Genomic DNA, 11,364 nt, shown 5'->3' with positions numbered 1-11,364 from the left:
CTAAACATGTTTCCTCTCCTTCCTTCATGTTACATACCTCAAGCATCTCAAGGACCTCAAGCATGAAACTCATTCTCTCCTCCTTCATTTATTTGCTTTCAAAGTTTCATGATGCTGAAGATAACGGTTTATATTCTCTATTCTCTCCCCTTTGTTTCAATTTTCTATGTGCATGCATACTTAGGTCTTGATTCTTGTCTTCTTCTTTTTCTTATTCTTCTCACTTATCTTCACTTATTCTTCTCACTTTCATGCATAGAACTCTCAATTCTCTCAATGCAATAATCACTTTGTTTAATCTTATGTTTTGTAATCACTTTGTTTAATCTTATATTTCATGTACTAATCACTTTGTTTAATCTTATGTTTTGTAAGTCTTACACTAATCCTCTCCTTTTGCTTCACAAAATGAAGTAAGCTCCTTTTTCTCTTAATTTTTTATGCAAGTTCTAAGTTTATTGCACTCTTGGTGCTAGGTTCTGTTTTAGTTTAGGCGTGCAAACTTTATGCATAGGCTTTCATAAAGCTTCTTGCATAGGCTCTATTGCACCCTTGGTGCTAGGTTCCATTTTAGTTTAGGCATATAAAGTTTATGCATAGGCTTTCATAAAGCTTCTTGCATAGGCTCTATGCATAGGCCTTCAGAAAGCTTCTTGCAAGCTCTATGCAAGAACTTTATGCATAGGCCTTCAGAAAGCTTCAAGAACTTTATGCATAGGCCTTCAGAAAGCTTCTTGCAAGCTCTATGCAAGAACTTTATGCAACATTGATGCATAGGCTTGCCTAAATCTTCTTGCAAGCTCACTTGGTTTAATCTTATGTTTCACGTACTAATCACTTTGTTTAATATTATGTATTGTAGGTCTTGCATAAATCTTTTCCTTAGGCTTCACAAAAATAGATAAGCCCTTTGTTTTTAAAATTGTTTATGCAAGTTCTAAGTTTATTGCACACTTGGGTGCCATATTTAGGTTTAGTTTAGGCTTGCAAGCTCTATACATAGGCTTGCAAGCTTTATGCATAGGCTGGCATAAAGCTTATGCATAAATCCTATGCATAGTAGGCTTACAAGCTTAATTCATAGGCTTGCATAAAGCTCTATGCATAGGCTTACAGCTTCATGCATAGTCTTGAAAGCTCTATGCATAGGCTTGCATAAAGCTCTATGTATAGGCTTAGAGCTTCATGCATAGACTTGCAAGCTCTATACATATGCTTTCAAGATTTATGTAAGCTCTATGCATAGGCTATGCATAAAGCTCTATGCATTAGGGTCACGTAAAGCTAGACTATGCATAGGTTAGCTTCTTGTGCAAACTCTATGCAAGCTTTATCCATAGGCTTGAATAAAGTTTCTTGCAAGCTCTTTTTGTTTAATCTTATGCTTCATGTACTAATCACTTTGTTTAATCTTATGTTTTGTAGGTCATTGCACATAAAGCTTTTCCTTTGTCTTCACAAAAACAGGTAAGCCCTCTTTTTCTTTTAATTGTTTGTGCAAGTTCTAAGATTATTACACCCTTGGGTTCCGGGTTTAGGTATAGTTTAATCTAGCAACCTCTATGGATAGGTTTGCATAAAGCTTCTTGCAAGCTCTATACATAGGCTTGCAAGATCTATGCATAAAGCCTATGCATAGGCTTACATAAAGCTCTATGAACTGGCTTATAGCTATGATCATGCATAGGCTTGAAAGCTCTATGCATATTCTTAAAGCTCCATGCGTAGGCTTGCAAGCTCTATGCATGGGCTATGCATAAAGCTCTATACATAGGCTCTATCCATAGGCTTACATAAAGCTTCTTTTGCAAGCTCAACACAAGCTTTGTGCCTAGGCTTGCATAAAGATTCTTGCAAGCTCACTTTGTGCAATCTTATGTTTCATATACTAATCACTTTGTTTAATCTTATTTTTTGTAGGTCCTACACAAAGCTTTTCATTCGGCTTCACAAAAATAGGTAAGCCCTCTTTTTCCTTAAATTTTTATGAAATTTTTAAGTTTATAGAACCTTTGGGTGTTGGGTTCAGGTCTAGTTTAGGCTTGCAAGCTCTATGCATAGGTTTACAAGCTTTATACATAGGCTTGCATAAAGCTTCTTGCAAGATCTATGCATAGGCTTGCACACTCTATGCATAAAGCCTATGTATAGGCTTTCAAGATTCATGTATAGACTTGCATAAATCTCTATGCAGAGGCTTAGAGCTTCATGTGTAGGATTCTAAGCTTTGTGCATAGACTCTATGCATAGGCTTGCATAAAGCTTCTTTCATATGACTCAATAAGTTAATTTTTTTACATTATGTTATAATTGTTCGGAATCTCATCACCAACCAAAGGATGATAAAGACAAGGAGAACGAAGTGGAAAGCGTTTATTGATGATTATGAGAACCCGAACGCTTGCACATGATGTGGACATAGTGTTTATGAGTATACGCAAGAAGCTTGCATGAGCTCTATGCATGAAGCTTGCAACAAAGAGCTCTATGTATGAAGCTTTATGCATAGAGATTGCATAAAGTTTTATGTGTACGCCATAAGGGCATGTGGGCATAAGGGGATTACGCTGAATGCATAAGCCATACGCTTAAAGCTTAATACATAAGCCATATGTAGTAATGCTCTAATGTAGTAATACATAAGCTCTATGCATACATCAATGTTTACTCAATGTAATGCATTTATGCGGGTTTATTTTTAATGGCTAAAACATCCTGCCATTTTTGTTACCCTTTGCAACCAAGTGACACTTATTTTTGAAGTCTTCCACAAAACATTCTTGAGGATTAAACCTCACTTGTAGACCTTGCTCAACCATCTGTCCAACAGAAACCAGGTTCTTTGTAATATTCCAAACATGAAGTACATTAACCAAGTACTTCATTTTGCTATCCTGCATAGACAATGGCACTTTACCAACATGCACAGTATCATCACCTATTTCTACATAACCTGGTTTTTTCATTTTCTGCATATCTCTAAACCACTTAGCATGACTGGTCATGTGGTTAGAGGCGCCAGAATCCACATACCATATATCTTGAGATCTTGACACATCCTCTGTTATGGAACTAAGCATGTGTTGCATCACAAACAGCTGCTCACTTCTATCATCACCTCCATGTTTGCTAGATGATGCATAGTTGCCTTGCTGCAACTTCCCACTTTTAATGTCGTTCTGCTTTTTGTAGCAGTCCTTTGCCATGTGTCCTGGTTTGCCATAGTAATAGCACTCTATGCTATTTGCATTTTTATTTCTTTTCCAACCACCTCGGCCTCTTTGGCTCCCCCTGCCTCTAGACTGTGACCTCTTCCACCTGTGTATGATTGCTGCTATGAATCACTGGACTGTCGTTGTCCGGAATTTTGATTTCCTTGTCAGCCACCACCTTGGCCTCCTCTACCTCTGCCTCTGCCTCTACCTAAATTAGAGTAAAAGGCCTCTTCCGATGTGTTCTTGCTTTGTGAAGAAGAATCCTCGCCTAAAGCCTTTTCTTCTGTAATCAGCATAGATATCAAGTCCCAAAAGTTGGGAATATTCTCCCTAACTGCAATGGAGGTCTTGAATGGCTTATACTCTTTGCCAAACCCATTCAGACAGACACTCACCAAATCATCATCCTCCACTGATACATTGATAGAACCAAGGGATTCAACAATGCCCTTGATCTTTAAGGCATATTCATTGATGGACATGCTTTTCTTTTTCACAGTATGCAACTCTTACTTTAACTGCAACTTCCTTGCCTTTGTGTTAGTCTAGAATATCTGAACCAGATTCTGCCATGCAACTACTGGAGTGTTTGCATCTTGTGTGTGTCCTATCATAGTGTATGTGACACTAATTATTGAAAGCCAGTACATGAATTTTCTTGCACACTGATTTCAATTCTTGAATGCCTTTATATCTGTAGGAGTGGCATTCTCCTTAGGTAACTCTGGAGGCTCCTCATTGTCTCCTTCTACATAATCCCAAAATCCTTTACCCATTAGGAAATTGGTCATTCTAAACTTCCAAGCATGGAAGTTATTCTTATCCAGCTTCTCACTAACAATCTGATTAATTTCGTCAGACACGTTTTCCTGCAGTAATCAAATAACTTGCAAATAGACAACTTCTGTATGCAACCTGTAATACAGCAGTATCTCCTATAATTGCTACAATAGTTATACTTCAGCACAGCCTGTGTGTCACCAAATGTGACCAGAGTACATGTACATACACCCAGTATCAACAATACATATGCAAACCTTGTCTGTACTTCCAAAATGCACTGCTACACTGCAATAACCAGATTTCGAGCAGAACCAGTTCTCTACTAGAACTTCTAGAAAACTATCAAAAATACCTTGCAATAACAAAACGGGGCCCATGCAAATTTGGCTGAAAAATTTATGTCTAATATAGTATACCTGCCTTGTAGCTCTGCTCCCGCGCGAAGACAGCTCCTCAATCGGAGATGTGTAGCTCTGAGAGCTACTGAGGAGGTGTTGTATCTAAACCAAGAAGGGGAAAGAGATGATGGTGCTCTTACCCGTGTAGTACCGCTTCCTTCCTTTCTTGTGTTTGCCTTTTGCTTGCCTCCTTAGCTCTCACACGAACCAGGCTCTGATACCATAAAGAGAATGTGGGGGAGAGGGAGAGCTTCAAACCCTAGCAAGAAAACACACACACACAAAAGAGAGCAAGACATAAGAGAGAGATGGATAGCTGAATTTTCTTCTATCTTCTTCTTCTCTACTCAACCAACATAACATAAAGATAAGAGTCCACACTATATGGGCTAGTCCTTAACTACTACAATATACAAGGGTCGATCCATAATGTGAACCTAACTAAATGAGCTGGTGCTATAACTATGCCAGTCTCTAGTAATCCAAAATGGCTGTCACACAGCCTATCATGCCATTGGCCACATATCACCCATAATCTCACCAACCATGCCAGTGGTGTAGATGCGAAAGCTATCACCCAGGTGGGTCATCAATGTCCACCGTATCACTAGTTGAGCTCGATATCTCAACAAACCCCTCTACCAACTCCATGTAGAGGGGATTGTCAGTCCCATTGTAGGGCCTTGTCATTGTTGTCGACATTGTATGTACAGATGTTGCACCATCCAAGAGTGACGGCTCTCCGCATGGCCCGTAGTTTGCTAGAAATTTGTTTAGCTTTTGTTGAAGCCCTCCTTTCTGCATTTTGAAATTCTCCAAGATGTTTTCGCCAAATTTTTTCCACGCAATGCGGTGCTTGGCTGGATCAGTTAAAGCTGTTACACATTTCTCATAGGCAAAGCCCCGTGCAAACTTTGTTATCAGCTCACCATTAGAAGGGGCTGCTTAATAAACCTTTTAGTAGAGGAGTCAGCACTAATCAAGTACTTCTGACGTGACCATGTTAACGTATATCTTCATCTTCTTTTGGTAGCGAGTCCTAAAAAATGACAACCACTGTTCTTCAGGGAGGTCGTTGATCAAATCCTTGGACAACTTGCCCTCAAGACTAAGCCCGTACTGTGTGTGGAGCTCCTCCGCTGAATGAGAAAACTTTGTTAACTTTGGGTAGCACGATCACGAACATGAGCTGGCAAGACAAATGCAATCTGCCACTTTAGTGAACATCTTAATCCATATAGCAAGAGGGCGTAGAGAACCAAAAGCTTAAAGGGTGCTCACCTTTGTTGGAAGATTTTGCGCTGGTGAGAGACGGTGATTTTGTTTATGGAGATGCACTTGGTTCTCCTGCCCACAAACTTTCGAGGGGGAGTGTTCCTAGCTGAAGTTTGGTTTTCTCCAGTCTTGGCCACAGACTTATGAGGAGTCATCCTACTGCTGCAAACTATGTGTGACGGGGAAGGCAGTGGTTTTGTTTTTGCAGATGCGCTTGGTTATCCTCCCACGAACTTCCAAGGGGGAGTCTTCCCATCTGCAATGTCATCTTCTCTAGTCTTGGCCATAGACTTTCGAGGAGTCATCTTCATCCTGCTGTGGGTTGTGTGTTGAGGGAAGGAAGGTGGTGAGAACCAACCATAAGGATACCTGCGCTTCGCTTGGAAGAGGGAATGTGGCAGGAAGGAATGTGAGGAGAGGAAGGAATGTGAGGGAGCTCTCATCTTGTTTTCCTCTCTAGCTTCTCTAAACCACAAAATGGGGTGAGCCACTAATCGTTTCTGCTACCAGCCCGCATGCATGAAGACCCCCACTCCCAGTCATAACTGTCTCGACTCCTCGTCACACCATCATACACACTTAAATGTGTCCTTATTATTGACATTTGAAAAACCAAATGCACTTGAAATTCCCTCACACTACAAGATAATGAGAACATAGACGTGCAACATAGACGCGCAAACTAGAGAGAGATGGAAGTGAGAGAGGGGCCATGGATGAATTTGCGATTTGATGGGGTTTACGTGGCTATTTATGCAGCTATATGTGCATCTATACTCACGTCTATAGGCGCATCTATAGCGCGTCCATACTGATATAGACGCATTTATAGACATGCATATAGACGCGCTCTGTTAAAAAAAAATCGAATAATCCCGCCCGCATTGACACCGCAACTATTTTCACTTCCCTCCCCTCTGCTCCTGTGTTGTACCTCTTCCTCATCATGATGGTTGCACCTCACCCTTTGTCCTCTCCTTACAAAGTCTCCTCTCAAGTCTCCTCCCAAGTCTCCTCCCAAGGACAATTCCTCACAAGGTAATCTCTATGCCACTTGTCTCTCCCACCTCTTCATTTATTCATGGTTTTTGAATGGTACGTTTAGAATTAGGGTTTTTGATTCGTATTCTCTTCACTCTCTCTTTCTCTCTCTCTCTCTCTCATGCATAAGCTTCTTATGTTTAAAATTTTTGAATGGTATTCTCTTCTCTTCTCTCTCTCTCTCTCTCTCTCTTTCTTATGCATAAGCCTCTTATGCATAAGAGGCTTATACTTAAACCTCCTTATGTACATAAGGCTTAAGCTTCCTTGTGTATCCATATTCACACTTTTAGGGTTTTGTATTACTAATTCTTTTCTCAACTTTTTGTTTTGTTTTATAGGTCTTATAATTCTCTCTTTCAACTTCACCAAAAAGAGGTAACTGCTTTTCTCTCTTTTCAATTTTGTATGTATGCATTACTAATCCTTTCTTCACCCTTTTGTTGGTTTTGTATGTCTTCTAATCTTCTTTTTCAACATCACCAAAAAGAGGTAAGTGCTTTTCTATCTTTTTATCCTCTCTTTCCTCTAAAGAGGGGTTTTGTTTTGTAGGTCCTCTATGCATAGAGCTTAATCTATGAATAGAGCTCTAATCATAGAGCTTAATCTATGAATAGAGCTCTAATCATAGAGCTTAATCTATGCATTAAGCTCTATTCGTAGAGCTTAATGCATAGATTAAGCTCTATGCATGCATTCATAATGCATAGAGATCTATGCATAGATTAAGCTCTATGCATGCATGCGTAATGCATAGTGCCGGGGTACGGTTTAGTTTAGGCTAGCGTGGCTTGCATAATGCTTTATGCATAAGCCTCATGCATAGCTTTATGCATAAGGTTGCATGCATGCTTTATGCATAAGCCTTATGCATAATGCTTTATGCATAAGGCCTCATGCATAACTTTATGCTTAAAGCTTTATGCATAAGGCCTCATGCATGCTTTAATATGCATAAACTTTAGCATAGCTTGCATAAGGCTTGCATAGCGGCATAGTTTGCATAAGGCTTGCATAGCGGCATAAGCTTTAGCATAGCAAAGCACGTTGTCAAAACACGCCTATGGTCGTTTTTCCTTGTAGTGTCAAAAGTTGCACAAGTGGTACCACCAAAAAAGGAAAATAGTGGTACCACCAATATGTGCTTTGACCCAGGTAGCCACGCCTATAGCTGTGTGATTGTTTTTTTGATTTATAGATCCTTTAAAATTTTTAATAACTCTTCACACGGCTTTGTTTGTTGTAGAATTGCTTCTACCCTACAAACAAAATAGCTCACTATATATTAATGAATCCTATATCATGCTTCTACCCTATATAATAGGATCTTTAAAATGTTTCCCCACATCATACGTGGTCACCTAGGTTACTTACTACAAGATGGAATTTTTTTCTCATGTAGGGTTACCAGAACTTGTACTTTTGGCATATAAAAGTTTCTTGGATTCATATCACCTAAGTTATACTTATGTATAAGTGTATTTCCATACTGATCCTTATGAGTTGGTCAGATTGTTCTTTGAAATGTATTAGAGAAATTAGATTTCATCAAACTACAATCGTATATACAACACTTAGTGCCTAGATCAAGGATATTGACAAACAAGTGACAGAGGCCAGGTAAAGCATCTATACAATTGATATATTAAGCTGCCAACTATACGGAAGGCCAACCAGTGATAAAGAACAAGATAACCCCATATTTCTTGTATTCCGAACCTTGTCCAACAAAAAGAATCCCAAAAACGTGGATGCAAAGATGAGTGCAATAGAGGCAGAAGGCTCCTTAGCCAATAATTGATGGAGTATTTCTCTCCAAGCAAGTGAATAAACTTGAGCAAAGTTGCTTAGCTTTTGTGATTGTTATAAAACATCCTACGTTTAAAAATTGCACCCAAGCAGGCTACGGCCACTTTTATACAAAGTGTTTCCAGACAAAAACACTCAACAGGATCCTAATTTTGTTCTTAAGTAGGGAAAAAGATTTGCCCAATGACCGAGCTAATGGGTACTTGCCTAGCTCCTGGTATTTTTGATGGAATGATCAGATAAATGTGTAGAAACTTGCTATATTGTAAATGTGTAGAGATAGACAGATTTTGAGGGTCCCGACATGCGGAATGTTCAAAGCTCCCATGTTTAGTCTCTGTGTCCTTTGCCGGCACACATAACCTTCGCTATAAATAGAGTACGTAATCTGCGAAATTCTATCTTTTTGTTGCTAGTCCTGCGAAATCACTAAAGGGCTTCATATGCATTTGTTCTTCCGGTCTCCTCAAGAAGTATATTTGCTTTTTATGCTCTAATAACCCATCATAAACCTTTACCTTATCTAAAATTTGCCTTGCATTTAGTAGCTTATCTACAGCTTAATCTACAACGTGCATCTTTTTCTATATTCTGTTATTAGCGACAGGGATTATATTTCATCGTGCCACATATTTTCAACATGGATTTCTAATTAGCTTCAAACGGTTTGTTTAGTTACTGAAAGACTAAAGATCAGTGCCTGTTTAACTTGTTTCATTGGTTGTAGTTCAGTTATCTGCCTTAATTTAGAGATTCAGCTACTAGAATTCTAATTTCTGAAGGTACGTCAACTGATAACAAAAATTTGTAAAAGAAAGCAATTGAATTAATAAATATTGAAAGAGCTTTTACAAAATAGAAAGAGCAAAGCATATATATATATATGCAGCTTACTCGTGAGAGGAGGCGCTGACTTTTCAGATCTGTGAGGTTGGCTTCGCCGTTCAGGAACTTTGACCCAATCGTAGTTCCAAGTCCAAGCCAATTGTACACTTTTCGACATCGGATCGAGAAGGCGCATGCATCGAGTCGTCCAAGTTCTTGAAGGACCCATAAGGTTGGAAGCCAAGGGACGCCTGAGTATTTGACTTTTTTCTTGTGCTGAGATGTATTGATGAATGATCAGACGATGGGCGACTGCGTTTCACGTCGAGATGAGATGATGGAGGGAACTTTACAGCTGCGTTTGTTTGCCCTTCTACAGGAATGAGTGATGGGGCTGGCGGCCGAGGAGCTGGCCGCAGGAATGTCGTCGAGCTGCTTGAAGTGGTGGAATCATTTGGGCATGTGCTATGCGAGTGATCGGAAACTAGTGCAGCTGAATAGGTGTTCGACACGAAGGGAGAAGTGGTAACCAGGAAGGGTACTGTGGGGAAGAGGAGGCTGCCGGAAAGGGAATCGCCACAGACAGGGTACATCAGGCTTATTGATGAGCTTTGAGAGTAATCAGACACGCCAGCCAGCTGTTGAGAAGCAAGTGGAGGGAGATGATGTGGAGCGGCGTTGGGATCTTCTGTATTGGCCGGGCTGGGAGGAGAAGGTCGACGGAGTCGAGCTCGGTCACGACGATGGACGTTCATGTGGCCGCCGAGAGCCTGGGCAGAGCTAAACTCTCGTCTACAGAAGTTGCAAGGGTAGAAACGGGGAGGCCACTCCCCGGCAGTTTGCAAATTACTGCCGCAGCTAGGGTTCTGGTAGGCGAATGCTCTGCCGCGATTGCTTTGCAGATCGGCCAGCTCTGATAATGATGTGATGGCAGTCGGCGGCCAAGCCCTAGAAGTGGCGAGAGGAGCAGCTGCCGAGGCGGCGCTGTGGTGCTCATCATTAAGGGGGACGGCATGAAGGGTTACGGGCATATTGATGCTGTGCACCAGAGATGCGAAATGAAACCCCGTTTCTTGTTCTCCGACTCCGGAGAGGGGAAGTTGAGGACCCTAGGGTGTGATGTGAACGGGCCGGTGATAATTGATCTTTTATCTTGCGATAGAAATCCCAATCACTTTTAGAGCAGGGACACTCCACATCTAGCAACAGCGACAGCTCACTTGTGACTACAGTACAGAGGAGGGCGACGTGGCCGGCATTACCAACCACCAGCACAAGTCCGCTCCTCCTGATCAGGTCTCTCCCATATAATTGCACTAGCGCCAATGGTCATAAAAACAGTGTTAAATTCTGATTGAGAGTGAGCGTGATCAGGGATCTAGATCATAGCTCCCCCCCCCCCCCCCCTTTCCCACGCGTACTAGTGGCAGTTGCGGCCAAATTCGTGCTTACTGCCATGCAATGGGACGGCGTTGCTTATATATATCGTCGCCGTTGGCTCTGTCGCGTCACGGGGGCTGTCTTACGCCTAGTTTTGATCTCGCCCCTATAGTACCCCTCTATCATCATGCGTCACCACTGAACAGCAAAAGATACCATACGTAACCAAATGGTAAATGCATCACACCCCATCACGTCCAGTGAAAAGGTGGCGGAGATAACCTAAATACATCAAAGTCTTCGAATCCTAATTAAGCTAAAGACATCACATGCCTATGAAAAGGTATAGGAGTCGGAGGCTGATCTTTTCCCGTGCGGGTTGCACACAAATTTTAAATTTAATTTGGTGTCATTTTTGGCAGATCAAATTACCTAACTGTATTTGACTACCAAAATGCCCAAAAATAATCATGAAAATCAACTTAAGCCTGATTCAGCCCAATTAGCCACGCACAGCAGTAACGGACTCCCCAGTTTTAAAAAAACGGAGGATTTAGTGCTTTTCGTACCCTGCACACAGTTTATAGTTTAAGGCCTCTAAAATTCGAGATTTGGGAAGCAGGGCTCGAAAAAAAACG

The 11,364-nt window shown here is 41.0% G+C and overlaps 1 protein-coding gene across 1 annotated transcript; it reads right to left on the bottom strand.

Annotated features, from left to right (window-relative positions):
• Positions 1 to 4,131: 4,131 nt before the first annotated feature.
• Positions 4,132 to 10,461, bottom strand: LOC147641464 (uncharacterized). The gene is made up of 2 exons (XM_086810662.1): positions 9,416 to 10,461; positions 4,132 to 4,655 (listed from the first exon to the last, which is right to left on the bottom strand). Exon 1 carries the CDS (start codon positions 10,375 to 10,377, stop codon positions 9,466 to 9,468), a length of 912 nt encoding a protein of 303 aa, XP_086666788.1. The 5' UTR covers positions 10,378 to 10,461; the 3' UTR covers positions 4,132 to 4,655; positions 9,416 to 9,465.
• Between the last annotated feature and the right edge of the window lie 903 nt (positions 10,462 to 11,364).

Source organism: Cibotium barometz, chromosome 2, assembly GCF_041138505.1.
Source record: "Cibotium barometz isolate CiBa-2024 chromosome 2, ASM4113850v1, whole genome shotgun sequence".
In the NCBI taxonomy this organism is placed as follows: Eukaryota; Viridiplantae; Streptophyta; class Polypodiopsida; order Cyatheales; family Cibotiaceae; genus Cibotium; species Cibotium barometz.
This window is presented reverse-complemented; position numbering and strand designations above follow the sequence as displayed.